We start from the raw sequence: 15,458 nt of genomic DNA, 5'->3' as shown, positions 1-15,458 counted from the left end.
GAGAACTGCAGCAGCGCAGGGATGCTGTGAGCGAGGCTGGCCCTTGCCCCAGGCAGGAGCTTGGTGTTCCTGCAGCTCCGAGCCAGGGTTTTCCACCCAGGGTTTCCAGTGCCCACCCGGGGGTGCCCGCCTGGCTCTCGGGTGCCCACCCTTTCTCAGGGACGGCCCCAGCCCTCGGGCAGCGAGGAGTTTTGACACTGGAGGTGAGGATTAAGCCCTGAGCACACGCCCGGGGTCACTAATCCGCTTGGGCCGAGCCTGACCCGGCGGCCGCGGGGTCGAGCAGTGCCACCGCCCCGGTGCTGGCACTGCTGCCGACCCCCGGCCCCGGCCCCGGGCAGCGTGAGCCACGGCAGCCTGCACCCACAGCTGTGCCGTGCCGTGCCGTGATGTACCGTGCCATGCTGTGCCATGCTGTGCCATGCTGTACCATGCCATGCTGTGCCGTGCCATGCTGTGCCATGCCGTGTCATGATGTACCATGCCATGCCATGCCATGATGTACCGTGCCATGCTGTGCCATGCCATGCCATGCCATGATGTACCATGCTGTGCCATGCCGTGCCATGCTGTGCCATGCCATGCCGTGATGTACCATGACATGTTGTATCATGCTGTACCATGCCATGTTGTGCCATACCATGCCATGCTGTGCTGTGCCATGCCATGATGCACCATGCCATGCCGTGCCATGAAGTACCATGCCATGCCATGACGTGCCATGCTGCGCCATGATGTACTATGCCATGCTGTGCCATGCCATGCCATGATGCACCATGCAATGCCATGCTGTGCCGTGCCATGCCGTGCCATGCCATGCCATGCCGTGCCATGCCATGCCATGCCATGCTGTGCCCATCCCGCTCCATTCAGGGTGAGAGGGAGCAGGTCCCTGCAGATGGGGTGGGGTGTTTTTTCTTCGTCAAGGAAAATGTTTTCTTGTTCCCTGGGCTGCTGGCGGCCGAGGCTCCGGCTCCGGGTCCGGCAGCGCGTACAGCAGCCTTGGACGGGATCAGGTGTCATGCAGTTAAGGACAGGCTGGTGCCAAGTCTCCCCCGCGCTCCGGCGCTGCTCAGCCGAGCTGCTCCCTGATGCCTTTGGCTTTCGCAGCCCGGCCTGCGGAAACAACGTGCTGTTCTCCCCTCTTCATAGCTCGCTTTTCGTTTTTGACTCGGTTTATTATTATTTTTAAAGCATGTGTAGCACAAAGCAAATCATCGACCTCCCGCTGGACCCGGGCCAGCCCCGTGTTGGGCTTGGAAATCCTCCCTGCTTTATTTTTTATTGTAAATGACCGGAGGATGGAGCGGCTGGATGGGACACGGCGGCGGCCAAGCCCGCCTGCTCCAGCCCACCCACACGCTGCTCCCGGTGCTTCCCTTTCCCTGCGTCCCCCGGCCCGGGCGAGTGCGAGGAGCTTCCCACGGCTCCCCCAGCCCGGGGCCAGCTTCTGCCACGGCTTCCAGAGGTGGTGGCTGTGCCTTGTGATCCCCGGAGAATGGGGACAGGTTGGGCATGGGGAAGAGGATGGGGATAGCAGTGGGCATGGGGACAGGGATCAGGATGGGATGAGGCTTCACTGGCGAGCCTGGGCGTGCAGTTGAAGTGCATCAAATCCCCCATCCTGCCTCATCCTTGAGCCCCTCTGTGGGGCTGGCGTAGCCTGGGATGGATGTGGGGCCGGAGCTGGGGTGAGTGCCAGAAAGCACATGCTGTGCCCCAAGCTGACCATGCTTTGACTGCCGGGTTTAAACAAGTTCCCCGTTGTGCCGACCTTCAGTCACAATGGCAGATCCCCCGTGGATCACATATATTGACTTAAAAAATAATTAGCCTCAAAGGGAGCAGGCACAGGGCCGGCCAGGCCCTTCATTAATATTTAAGTACCAGGGGCCATAAATCAGCTGCAGCTCAGCCAACAGCCCTGGCCGTGTCCGTGGGGAAGCGAGGCCATGGTGTTCACAGGAACATTGCCCAGTCCAGAGGCATGGGAGTGCTGACATGGGCTCTGTGGGGAGAGTGGGACAGTGTGGGGGGCAGCAGCCCTCTTCCACTGGGAATGGCCAGGAGCACGCCAGGAACACACTGGGAGCTCACCAGGCTGCCCAGCACAAGCCACGAGCGGTTCCGGAGCGACGGAGGCAGCACGGGCTGGTTGTTTTCCTGCGAGAACAAGGTGACATTTCTTGTCTCTTTTCTCATGGTTTAAGTGTGAGATTTTTTCCCTGTTCCCAGTGCTTTCATGGCGTGCCAAGGGTTTTTAACACGTCTGCTCGCCGCCTGCCAGGGGAGCCGACACTCGCACCGTCAGCGTGGCGGTGGCGGCTCTGAAGCCGTGCCAGGGGTCTCGGTGCTGGGTCGGGGCCCTGCTCCCCCCGGAGCAGAGCAGTGTGGGGTTGCTGGGCCCCATCCTGCTCCAGCATCCCAGAGAACAGCATGCACCCCTCAAGTGCTGCCCCTGTATGAACCCTCGTGGCTCGGCAGCTCCTGCTGGGCTTGGCTTTGCGTCAAGGCATGGTTTTGGTTGTACTGGAGTGTGCCAGGGGGCTGCAGCTGCAGCAGTGCCCAGCCTGGTGGCTGCAGTGCCCAGGCAGAATGGAGTGAGCCAGGAGGGGCTACAATTGGGACCCCCCAAAGCATCTCCCCTGCTCCAAATGGGAAAAAAAAAATAATCTCATGGGATTTCTTCTGGCCATACAAGAGCAGGTTCTTGACCCCAGGCCCCAGGAGGACAGGCAGGTGACCCTCAGGAGGATGGACAGGTGACCCCTGTCTGTCCGTAGCCACCCCCACACATGATGGATCTGCCACCATTCACGACCTGCCAGGCGAGGTGGGAGCGTCGTGTGGCTGCTCCGTGTGATTAATTATCAGTTCATAACACAGGAGATTTCAAGCATGAAAGAGCCTCTCCACAAGCACGTTGTGCACACTTTATCCATCATATGAGACTCCAGATGTTTCCATTTTATTGTTATTAAATCACTGCCTGGAGAGTGCGGGTAGCAGGAGGCCTCCTGCCCCAGCGCTGGGCACGGCTCGGGGGGACAGCACAGCAGCAGAGACCCCTTTGCTGAGGGACATGGACCTGGGGGGCTCAGGCCAGGCTCCCCCTGTTGCTCTGCAGAGACTGGGGCAGTTGGAATGACCCAGCTGGATCAAGGGGGTGCCAGGACACAGAGCACGGAACTCGGTTTCACATCCAGCACACAATGAAACCATGGTCAGATTCCCTTGTCCTCCCTCTCCCTTCCCTCTGGCTCTGCTTTCCCTGCATCCCACATCTCACTGAGAGCTGAGGTCTCACAGAAGGACAATTGCAGTGCCCAGCAGCAAGGGGCTGAACCACCCCAGGGTGCTGCTATCATGGCAGCATCCTGAGAAAACAACCCAGTGGATGGGAGGAGCAGAGGGGAATCCAGCCCAGGTGGGAGAGGAGAGAGCCATGAAGGGAGGGAGGTAGAGACAGAGGCACAGGGGTCATACCAGGTAAGGAAAACAAGTAAATAGCTGATTCAGGGGTTTGTTCTCCTCTTTTATTTAACAGAAACTGTATTTTTACAGCTGCAATCCCTTAAAATGGGATTCTTTTCCCCTTAAACAAATCCTTGTAAAATAATGCTTCATAAAAAGAAGCGTTCCTCTCCTCGACCCTGAAGACAGAAAAACAATAATGCCAGCAAGGCCCTGGCTGTGCTGCCAAGGAGGCCGGGGGTGGCTGTCACCCGTGTCCCTGGCAGTGCCACCCGCCCCACGGCTGCGGGGGTCTCAGTGGGAATGGCACCGCCCCGGGCCCGTGGCTCTGCTGGGATGGGCAGAGCAGAGCTCCTCTCCCAGCATCTGCCACAGCCACCTGCATCCCCACCGGGTCCATCGTGCTGCTAATGGCAGGGCCATCCCTGTCCCCTCCAGCCCTCAGCTGACTCCCAGACCATTTTCCAGGCACAAGAGCAGCTGTCAAGGCTGCCTCGTCCCTGGAGATTCCAAAAACCTGCCAAGCCCTTGTGGCATCAGGAACAATCCTATGCCAGGGCTCCCCGCTCTCTTGACTTAATTTGCTTTAATTTTGTTTTAATTTGGGTTGTTTTTTCTCTAGGCTGCAGCTTTTTATTTCACTGCTGCTTCAGCAAAAGCGATTCAGGAAATTCCGATGAAATCCCGGCATGCAGCAGCCCTGCCCCTGTTCCCAGGCCGGACAGGCCAGGAGCTTAATTCTCATTAATAACCACCACAGGTCAATTATTGCAAGAAAGAGGAAAAGCAGCAAAAAGCGCTTTGGCGTCACGTGTTGTTTAAGCTTCCGAAAATAAATGTTCTTTGCAAATCAATCTGTTTGCAGCTCCGCACGTGGAGCTGACAGGGAGAATTTCTGGAGGAAGAGAGTATTTATAAGGGGGGTTTATTTTAAATAAACAGGCACTTAAGGCTGAGGCTGCTGCTCTCGTGTCCCATCCCTCGTCCTCTGCACGAGTTCCCGGCGCTGCCCGCGAAGCGCCGCAGCTGAGCCACAAACACGGCAGGTCTGGCTCCCACACCGTGGGCTTGGCCCTGCACCCACTCAGGAGGCTCAGCACCCACTCAGGAGGCTCAGCACCCACTCGGGAGGCTCAGCACCCACTCGGGAGGCTCAGCACCTGTGGGAATCCAGGGCTTCCCTCTGGCTGCCCTGGCAGGTCTGGGACCCTGGCAGGGGTCAGGAACCCCCCTGGACAGAGCTCCCAGAGACACTGTCTGTGATCTCTGTCCATTGAAAAGAGTTTTCAATCTTACAGGATCAATTACCAGCTCTGGGTGTTTGATATAAGTAATAATTAAGTGTGGCATGGGTGCAAAAGTAAAATTTTAGGATTCTAGATAAGGGGTCCAAAGGGGACAAGATGGAGGAAATTGGGTGTGCCTTGTCCTTTTTCTCCTTCTTCATGCCCTCCATGTGTCACTGTGGTGTTGGCATTTTTCTGTTGGTTCAGGCTGGGGACACACTGTCCAACGTAGGTGACAGATATTGGCACGTTCTTGTAAATCCAGCCCAGGGAGTTTCTGGTATTTAATGTTTGTCACATCCCACTGAGGGCAGAGCCCCACACGCTGCCGTGCAGGACAGAGCTGGGCAGGGCAGCAGAACATGTGAGAGATCAACAGAATAAACAACCTGGAAACCAGCACAGACCAATTATGGCTTCTGCTTTGGCAGCGGGGCTGACAGACAGAGACTTTCTACAATCTTGGAATCATCAATACCTCAGATTCCGACAAGCACCCACTCAGGAGGCTCAGCACCCACCAGCTGCCCCCAGGGAAAGGCAGGGCTTGGCATTGGCAGCCTGTGTCTCCCACAGGCTCTTGTGAGAGGAGCCCCACCTCACTTGAGGGATGTGACAGCAATGCTGGGCTCAATGGGCTGCAGGTCTCATCTGCCCGTTTCCCCCCCTCTTATTGTTGTTAAAAATGTATAAGGGATGTGAGAGTTACCACAGACACTCAGGGCAGCTTCTGTAAGACTCCAGTGGGCACCCCTGTGGCTGGTTACAGTGCAAGATGAGAGAAGAGCCTAGAGTTGTGCCAGGGGAGGTTCAGCTTGGACATCAGAAAGAATTTCTTTTTGGAAAGAGCTGTCAGGCATTGGAAGGGGCTGCCAGGGAAGCGGTGGAACAACTGGACATGGCACTCAGTGCTCTGGGCTAGCGGCAAGGTGGGGATCAGTCACAGGTTGGGCTCAGTGGTCTTGGAGATCCTTTCCAACCTCAGGAATTCTGGGATTCTATTCTATAAACTGTATTTACCATGCATCTCCCAGCTGCGGTGCATCAGGACGGGCAAGATGCTCAGGATATCTGCTCCACAAAAAGGCAAATTCAAGGGAGGCCCACTCCCACGGGGATCATTCTCAGGCTCCCAGCTGGTCCCTGTGAGGTGGGGTGTGTACCCAATGTCACTGTTGCTTTGTCTGCAGGAGCCGTGGGAGCAGGATGCTGCCGGACGTCGTGGCGCTGCTGCTGAAGCTGGGCACGGTGGTGATGGTGATGGGCCCGGGCTCGGCCGCGGGAGGCGGCGTGGGGGGCTACGCTCAAGTCAAGTACATGCAGCCCATGGTGAAGGGACCCCTGGGACCCCCGTTCCGTGAAGGCAAAGGGCAGTACCTGGGTAAGGGATGCACTCTGGGGGACTGTGTGAGGACATGGGGCAGTGGGAAGGGGACGTGGCATCTCACAGCCACTGGGGACTTGTCACCCTCTTCCCTTCAGGGTCAGAGCTCTCGGAAGCCGCCTGGCACAGCCGAGGGTGCTGCTGTCCAAAACACTTTTGGCCAAGCATGGCCAGATCATTTGGGTCTCTAACCCAGTGCAGAAGGACAGGGTGGGCACGGGTAGAGGCTCAGCAGGGAAGTGAAGCCCTTTGCTAGGGCTAGGAGGGCACCTTGCTCTGGGAGCCAGGAGACACAGAACTATCCAGTTCTGGCTCCTACCCTCCTGCCCATCCCCAACAGCGGGAGGCACAGAAGCCTCAGCACTCACCATCTCTGCCTTTTCCTGCTGTTAAAACTGAGCTGTCCTGGCAAGGCTTTTTCCACTCCTCCACCTATTCCGTTTCCCTGTCTGCATTTTGCACCAGCTGGGAAAGGAAAGAGTGCCAAGGCTGGAACTGAGACCCAGCCTGGCGAGGGAAGAGCAGGAGAGAGACATTTCCTCTCTCAGAGAGCAGAGACCAGAAACTCCACACGTGTTAAATTGCTCCCCACTGAGTGATGTGCACCCAGAGGGGCAGAGGCACCAGGGTCACTGCTCTGTACAGCCAGTGCTCCAGCACCCCAGCCTTCTGTAATCCCTTGTCCCCAGCTGCCCTGCACCCATCCCACTGCTGGCACCACCATGGCATGGGTGCTGCTGGGCTCAGGTATCCAGACCTGCCAGGTTGGTGCTCTGCCCTTGGGAAGAGCCACCGGAGCCTCCCCACAGGTTGTCATGGACCTGGACCCTCCCAGGAGCTGAAGTCTTGGCTCTGGGAGGAGAAACTGGAGAAGGCTGGGCCACTGGTGGCTGATTTACTGGAGGGCTGAATGGCTTATCAAGAGTTCAACTCAGCACATGTGTCAGAAAACACACAGAAAACCTGGAGCTGAAGTGTGCTTCGAGCCCCCCCTCCCTGCCCCCTTCCCAGCTGTTTTAAAGCTGCTCCCTGAATCCCAGCCAGAGCCAAAACCTTCCAGCGTAGCACAGGAACACTTCAGCTGCTGGTGGGACTGGATTCAAATCTCTCCCTGCTGTTCTCCCTTCTTTTTTTCCCTTCTTCCTATGCATAGCAGCAGCTTGCTTTGCATCTGAGCAATGCTGCCTATGGTGGGGAGACCAGTGAGTGTGCCAGGCTGGGGCAAGGAGGCGTTTGGACAAGCTCTGCCAGGTTAGACCAGACAGAGGGGACACTGAGGCAGGGCAGAGCACAGAAATCCCATGGACATTACTCCTCTAAACCCTTGGGAAGGAGAGGACAGGTGGGGGACAGGAGAGAGGGACGCAGGGACAGCTGCAGCCCGAGCCACCGGCTGTGGGGCCGCACAGAGCCAGCTGGGGAAGCCGGTGCCTCCTGGATCCCACCGAGCTCCCATCTCTGCTTAACCTCTAATTTGGCAAGGAAAATCCCTGCTGGCCTTCTGCCCTGCTCGGGGAGCTCAGCTGACTGGCCGCGACGGCGCAGGGCTGTGCCGTGCCCCCGCGGGTTACCCCGGCCCGGTGGGAGCTGAGCGGGGCCCCCCAGCCTGGCCGAGGGGCTGGGACCCCCGGCTGGGGGGCGGGGGGTCCCTCCTGCCTCCAGGTGCCATCTGGTGAGTGACAGGTTTCCTCAGGGTGGCAGACACCTTTTCTCACCCAAAAAGAGCTGCCTCAGAGCACAGTGGGAGCTCAGGGGAGGAGATGCTGCTAAATGCTGAAACGCTCAGAACATTGAAGCAGAGATCTGCACATTGGGGGTTTATTTTGGCTTAATTTAAACAATGTTGATGGTCCTGCAGACAGGTAAAGCCATGAGTGAGTGCTGGGGCACCCACTGCTGGGAGACAGTATGAGAGGTGCTAAAACACTGATCCCACACAACATCCCTGTGAGCCTGTGAAAGTCTCTCACGAGACAGAGCTTGGCAGCAGCTCTGGAACAAGCTCGGCCAGGCTCCGCCACAGAGCAGCCAACCTCTCCTTCCTGCAGTGTCATCTGGCTGTGCTGGCCAGACCTGCTGCTGGCTGCTCACGGCTGGGAACCACTTCCCATCCTGTTGGATTATTCCTCTGTGCTGCTGGGTCCCTTCTCTAGGCAGGAGGGCTCCTTAGCGGGATGAACACAGCTCCAGAGGGGCTGCAGCACCCACCTGGCCATGTCCATGCTCCTCAGGAGCTCCGTGGTGCCCAGGTGGGAGCTCCCAGGGTCATTCTTGCCCTGTCCCCTTCCCGCTGCCCCAGCTGGCTCTGCGTTAACATTCACGGCAGCTCAGTTCCTGTGTCGAGGGGAACACAGAACCCCACGCTGGTGCTGCAGAGCTCCGAGACATGTGTCTGTGGTAAGACATGGGCTTTTGAAATCGGACACCAGTGGGGCTGCAGTGTCCCAGTTTCTCTCCGCTGACGGCCCCGGTTTGGTTTTCCCCGTCTGCTTTTTTGGCCGCCTGCAAGCTGGCAGCTCCCGCCTGGCGTTTCTCTCCACTGCCTTGTGTGAAAGAGTGTGTGTGTGCTTTTTCCTTCCTTCGTGGGCTCAGCTGTAGATCCTTGTTCTGATTCCATGCAAAATGACCTAGAAAAATAATTCATTTCAAACCATTGCAAGAAAATAAAAAATTAAAAAGTGGGGGGAGAAAACACATTGAAATAATTTACTGGAGAATTTTTTTTCCAGAATCCAAACCCCAGAAATAGTGAAGCACTGCACAGCTCCCTTGCCCTCTTTTCCACACTGTTTTCTGGGGTGAGAAGCAGAAGTTTGCAGAAATCCAGTGGCAATGTCATGACAGACAAGTATTTCCTTCACCAAGAGAGCCAAGTAACCGCAGCTACAGCTGAGGACGTGGGCCAGGCTTTGATTTATAGATAAGCTCTAAAAATGTTTCCATTACCCAAGGAAAACACAGTGGCACCAGGATGGGAAGGGCCAGAGCTAATTGCTGTGTTCAGGGCAGGAAAAGACACCTCTGATGCTCCGGGAGCTGTGCCTGCTGCTGCCACAGTTATTCTTTTCACGTGTCTCAAATCTCCCATAAGCTTTTCCCGTTGACTGAGGAAATCTCCGTGCTGGCGGATCCCAGCACCACGTGTGTCTGTGCTCCCAAAGCCCAGCTTGGCTCACTGAGGGCGCCAGACTGGCAGACCAGCCCAGGCAGGATCCATCCCCATCCCAGGAACTTGTTCATATAGATCTCTTCCCAACTGGAATGATCTCCCTCGGGCAGATTTGATTTAAATTCACCCAATATGTCATAGCCCTTTCCCCTGCCTTTCACATTTCTCATCATCGTCACATGTACATGTGACTGTCGAGTATTTCCTTCATTTCAAACTGCCCAAAAAAGAGTTTGTCAGATTTATTCTTTCTCACCCTTTCCTGGTGTCACGTGGGAGGTGACACTCTGCCTGGGCCAGCCTCGAGGAGTTATTTATGCTCACGTCTGTGCTTTCCATGCTGAGCTGTGGTGGGCATGTCATCTGCCTCTCCTTGCCTTTGGAGTCTCTCAGCCCATTTGTTTCTTTCTTATATCCGTTTGCAAAAGACCTCAATAAATTCTTGAAATGTCAAGTGGTTGTGGCCTATTCCCAGCTGGGCTGACTCATTTGGACGGAGCTGAGGCTGCATTTCCCTCCCAGCTCTTGGCTTCTCCTCCATCCCCAGAGCTTTTTTGCTTTTTTGGTTTTTCACTGCCTTGCTGGACTCGGGAGCTGTGCCAGCAAGCACTGTAGGCATGGCCTAACCCATACATCCGTCACCTCCTCAGGCTCTCGAGTACATGTCCAACAGTTTTCTTTTTAATCCAAAAGGATTAAAGGTCTCCCAAGGCCCTGGACTCGCGGGACGGGGTGAGGGATTATCCTCAGTCTTGGCTCACTCTGTCGCCATCCTCTCAGCTGAGCCCAGGCAGGAGCGACTGAATCCCACAGTGCTTTCGAGGCCGCTGGGAAGTGAGGCAGCAAGAGGTGTGAATCCAGCCCCAAAACCACCCTGCAGTAACTCATCACAAAATAGCCCTGCCAGAGCTGACAGCAAGCACTGGCACCTTCCATGGTGACACCTGACATCATGGAGGGATGTGAAGCTGGAATGAGAACCCTGGCCTTTGGCCTTGCCTCAGGACACCCTCTGATGGGGGGGCCGGGAATGCTGTGGCCATGTTTCAGTGAAAGGGTGCCCTTCAAGCGCAGCCCGGCCACTCAGAGACCCGGGCTCCAACATCCCAAGGACACTCCATGCCCACGGCCAGCTCTAGTGACGCTCTGTGTCTCCTCTCTCCACAGACATGCCGCCTCTGCTGCCCATGGACCTCAAAGGGGAGCCAGGACCGCCAGGGAAGCCCGGCCCGCGCGGACCTCCCGGGCCCCCCGGCTACCCGGGAAAACCGGGCACCGGGAAGCCGGGAATGCACGGCCAGCCCGGGCCTGCCGGGCCCCCCGGCTTCTCGGGCATTGGAAAACCCGGCATCCCAGGCCTCCCCGGGAAGGCGGGCATGAAAGGGATGCCCGGAGCCAAGGGCGAGCCCGGCATGCGTGGGGAGCAGGGGCCGCGGGGACTGCCCGGCCCGCCGGGGCTGCCCGGGCCAGCCGGCCTCTCCGTCAATGGGAAGCCGGGTCCCCAGGGCGGCCCCGGCCTGCCTGGCTTTCGGGGAGAGCCTGGCCCCAAAGGAGAGCCGGGTCCCCGCGGAGAACGAGGGATGAAGGGCGAGAACGGCGTGGGGAAGCCAGGCCTACCGGGGCCACGGGGCAACGGCGGCCCTCCCGGCCCCGCGGGGCCGCCGGGGCCCGCTGGCGTTGGGAAGCCCGGCCTCGACGGGCTGCCGGGCGCGCCCGGCGACAAGGGCGACGTGGGGCCCCCGGGCGGGCCGGGTGTCGCCGGGGAGCCCGGCCCTGTGGGGCCGCGGGGACCCCCCGGCATCGACGGGATCGGTGTCCCGGGGGTCGCGGGGGTGCCGGGGATACAGGGCCCCATGGGACCCAAGGGAGAGCCCGGCATCCGCGGCCTCCCTGGCATGCCAGGCCCCACGGGCTATGGGAAGCCAGGCATGCCCGGCCTGAAAGGAGACCGCGGGCAGCCCGGGGCACAGGGCGCCATCGGCGATAAGGGGGAGCCCGGCGTCGATGGGGAGCCGGGCGAGCCAGGCCCTGCCGGCATCATCGGCCCGCCGGGCCCGCCGGGCTCCATGGGGCTGCCGGGCAAGCACGGGCTGCCCGGCCCCAAGGGGGACGTGGGGCCGAGCGGGCCCCCGGGAATGCCGGGGGTGCGCGGCGACCAGGGCCCGAACGGCTTCGCGGGGAAGCCGGGGGTGCCGGGAGAAAGGGGCCTGCCCGGCTCCCTGGGACCCCCTGGCCCGACGGGCCCCAAAGGTGAACCGGGGTTCATCGGCCTTCCGGGGGTGCCTGGGTTAACGGGCGGCCCCGGGCCCAAAGGGGACGGTGGGATCCCGGGGCAGCCGGGGCTGAGGGGCCCCTCCGGCATCCCCGGACTGCAGGGACCTGCTGGTCCCATGGGGCCTCAGGGGTTACCAGGCCTGAAAGGGGAGCCCGGGCTCCCTGGCATTCCCGGCGAGGGGAAGACTGGCGAGCCTGGCATGGCCGGACCCATCGGCCCACCCGGAATGCCAGGAACGCCGGGGCTGAACGGGCCACCGGGGCCACCGGGGCCACCTGGGCCACCAGGAGCGCCGGGAGTGCTGGACGAGACGGGCATCGCGGGGCTGCACCTGCCGGACGGTGGCGTGGAGGGGGCTGTGCTGGGCAACGGGAAGCCGGGCAAGCCGCAGTATGGCCGAGGAGAGCTCGCTGCCCGCATCGCGCCGGCCTTCACTGCCATCCTCACCTCCCCCTTCCCCGCATCCGGCATGCCCGTCAAGTTTGACCGGACCTTGTATAACGGGCACAATGGCTACAACCCGGTCACTGGGATCTTCACCTGCCCCGTATCCGGAATCTACTACTTTGCCTACCATGTGCACGTCAAAGGGACCAACGTTTGGGTGGCCCTGTATAAGAACAACGTGCCGGCCACCTACACCTACGATGAGTACAAAAAGGGGTACCTGGACCAGGCCTCGGGCAGTGCTGTGCTTGAACTCAAGGAGAACGACCAGGTCTGGGTACAAATGCCCTCGGACCAGGCCAATGGACTGTACTCCACAGAATACATCCACTCCTCCTTCTCTGGGTTCCTGCTCTGCCCCACATAACAGCTGTTGGGCATGTTTCCTTTTCACCCACTTTAGCCATAAACTTTTTTTTTTTTTTTTGATAAAAAAGTGTTTTAAAAATACAAAAAAGAAAAATCACTGGGAAGAACGAGCAAGACATTGTCATGGGACCTTGCTTCACACTGTTTGATCCATGAGTCAAGAGGGTAATCGGGAAGGAGACATCTATCCATCTATCTTTCTTTTTTGGGGGAGGGAGAAGGGAGGGAGGGGAGCGACTTCCTCAACAAAGCATATTTGGAATAAGTACCCCAGTGACTGGACATCAAACACAGGAACACGCTTGGGATGGCAAGGATCTGGCTCTGTGATCCAGAGAGGAAGACCAGACCCCTGTGGTGTGTATCAAGTGCCCTCATTTCCCATTTGGAATGCTAGATAAATAAATCCAGCTGTGCCATGGCTGATGTGTTGGTAACCAATGCAGGGACACAAACCCATACAGCAGCAGGGATCCACACTGGATTGAGAAATTTCCTTCCAAACCATCAGATGCCCTAGTTCCAGGCTTGCTGACGCCTGTTTTTCCAGACTCTGCTTTGGGGCAGTCTCTCCGATTCACTCCAGATTCAGTGTGGTTGGATTTATAATCCTAAAGAGTGGAACACTTTGCATAAGCACCTTCTTCTAAGAAGTAAATATTATTTTTAACCCTCCCCCCAGCACCTTTAGGAATAAAATCATCCAGGCACTGGTACCTGGGAGGATGCCATGACCGGTTCCAAAGGCAGTGAGGGAAGCTGGGACCCCCCGTGATGAACAACGATCTGCTCTCTCCATTCACCTGCTGGGAAGTCCAAGGGCTGGTCCTGTCCCGTCTGTCTCTGCAGCCCAAAGACTTGCTTGGCCTCAGAAGCATCTCTGCCCACACAAGGATGGCAGTGCAAGCCCAACTCACGGTGCTTCCAGCTGGTGTGACATAAGGAAGTGCCACTGATGGACAACTTGCTTTTCCTGTCTCACTATTTTGGGATGTGTGAACTCTTGGTGTCCCCCCCCTTTCTCTGGGGATCTTGGAATTAAGAAAAAATAGTGCTGGTTCTAACTTTCCACACAGTGATTTCACCATGGTGCTATGACCCATTTAAGAACATCACAAGTGTAGTGCAATACCTGTGACAGAGCACCAGCCCCGGGGCCACTCTGTGACTTAGGTTAAAGAAATCAACATTCTCCTGTTGTTACCACTTTGTTTCTCAAATGCTTGGAGCATTCCTACCTGAACATGAGCTGCAGGGCTCTGGGGCATGATGGCACTGCCTCGCATAGATCCTGTGGCTCTGCAGGTTTTCTCACAGTAGAACAGTCACTGCCACTTCCAGGACAGGGATGCTGCTCATCCCAGGCCAGGAGCATGCTGCTGAAGTCAATCCATGTGCATATCCCACTGCATGTCCTTCTGCAAAGGCACATCCCTGAGAAACAGCAACGATTTGGTCACCAGCTCTGACCTTTGCATTTTCCCAAAGCCTGTTTGATGGCCAAAGAAACGTAGCAAGACTGGGACTGGGCTTGTTTTCCAGATGGACTCTATGAGATATTTAAACAGCTTTTCCTATTTCTGTTTTGCTTGTTTGTTTTCTCCTCAAGCCTGTCCTGTGTTTCTGCCTCTTGCCATTCAGGACTTCCTATTAAAAACTCACCCATCCCTGAACTTAAGAAAGACAAGAAGGAAATTTGCAGTTGGAAGGCCAATGCTCTGGGCACTGCCTGTTGGGGCTGTGCGTCCCCTCCCTGGGATCTTTTCCCTGTGAATTTTTCTCCTTAAAGCTACAAGTTTCATGCAGAGATGGAACTCCTCAAGCTGGAAGGTGTCTGATCCCACTGGACCTTTTTAACTCCTGAGGGTGTGGTCAGGACCATTTCGGTTGTGATCCTAACAGGTTATTTCCCAGCAGGAACAGTCCCTTAAATTAAAAGTGGAAGCTCAGAAGATTTCTCCAAGCCCAGGTTTGGTAGGAGAGGATGCTGGGAGGGGACTTGTCTCCTTTCCTATGGAGAATAGAGGGATTTGAGCTGGTCCAGCTTCGTGCAGGGCCAGGAGCTGCCACACCTGGTGGGAGCTTCATCCTGCTCCTCAAAGCAACGTAATTTATACTGTGCCTAATCTACAGCCCATCTCTTGTTCTGTCTGCTTCATTCCAAACTTCTTGTTCGAGCTGGCAAAAAGCGACGACCAAACTCCTCACTGTAGCCAACCCCAGATTAAGTTTGTGCTGTAGATACTGTTTTGTAATTTCACTTTACTATCATGTGCAGAGCAAACCCATAATCACCCCTCGCAGCTATTTAACCTCTTACATTTACACACTAATGGAAAGCAAAGATATTACATGCACATAGTTAGGCTAAAAAGAAAAACAATGCACAGGATGAGGGAGGCTGTTCACTCTCCAGAAGGATTTTTTTTTTTCTGGAATACTGAGTACATATTAGCCAGCAGAAAGGATTATTTTCTGTCGTGTGTGTGAGCGCGTGGGATTTTGGTTTCAATCACAAGAATAAAAAAGGTTGGGTTGGATGAGGTATGTCTATTTTTAATGCTGAAAACTGCATTACGATGTGCATTTTTATATACAAATTCTTACTATTTTTTTTAAATTTGCCTCTAGTATCTTCATTTCTAACCTAGTATATAGAGGTTTTTAGTTTTGTAAATACTTACTACATGCACTGTCCTAGTAAAAGTTGGTTTAAAATGCACTCTTTGTGACCCAGAACTGACCTGCTCTTCACAACTAAAACTGCAGTACTTGATTGTATTGACAAACATCAATAAAACTTATTGTATAGAGGTGGGCTCAGCTGTGCTTTGTCCTGAGTCTTGCTCTGCCTCATACAGTTCTCTTACACTCTATTTCCACCTCAAATCATCTCACTCATTCCCAGCAGACTCCCTTACTAATATCCTTATGTAAAAAGCTATTGCATGTTTCTTGTGATTAAGGAAAAGACTCCTGTCTCCAGAAATTCAGTTTTAGAAAAGGTTGAAACTCAGATCCTTCCAGCCTGGTGATTATTAATTTCAGGGACTC

General features: G+C 56.3%; 1 protein-coding gene and 1 long non-coding RNA gene across 3 annotated transcripts; one reads left to right on the top strand and one right to left on the bottom strand.

The window, feature by feature from the left end:
• The first annotated feature begins 661 nt into the window (after nucleotides 1-661).
• Nucleotides 662-15,217, top strand: COL8A2 (collagen type VIII alpha 2 chain). 2 transcript variants are annotated; one of them, XM_085559984.1, is made up of 3 exons: nucleotides 662-2,176; nucleotides 5,951-6,141; nucleotides 10,481-15,217. In XM_085559984.1, the coding sequence occupies exons 2-3, from the start codon at nucleotides 5,967-5,969 to the stop codon at nucleotides 12,400-12,402; spliced, it is 2,097 nt and encodes a 698-aa protein (XP_085416110.1). In that variant the 5' UTR covers nucleotides 662-2,176; nucleotides 5,951-5,966; the 3' UTR covers nucleotides 12,403-15,217. The 2 variants fall into 2 exon arrangements, with proteins under 2 accessions (XP_085416110.1, XP_021410461.3); XM_021554786.4 differs by lacking the exon at nucleotides 662-2,176 and having other exon boundaries at nucleotides 4,945-6,141.
• Nucleotides 7,947-10,526, bottom strand: LOC146765561 (uncharacterized). The gene is made up of 2 exons (XR_014949957.1): nucleotides 9,570-10,526; nucleotides 7,947-8,771 (listed from the first exon to the last, which is right to left on the bottom strand). It is a non-coding gene; the product is annotated as an uncharacterized LOC146765561 (long non-coding RNA).
• Nucleotides 15,218-15,458: the final 241 nt, after the last annotated feature.

Source organism: Lonchura striata, chromosome 23, assembly GCF_050655825.1.
Source record: "Lonchura striata isolate lonStrDom1 chromosome 23, ASM5065582v1, whole genome shotgun sequence".
NCBI classification, from domain to species: Eukaryota; Metazoa; Chordata; class Aves; order Passeriformes; family Estrildidae; genus Lonchura; species Lonchura striata.
The sequence above is the reverse complement of the archived record's forward strand: the minus strand, read 5'-3'. Positions and strand labels throughout refer to the sequence as shown.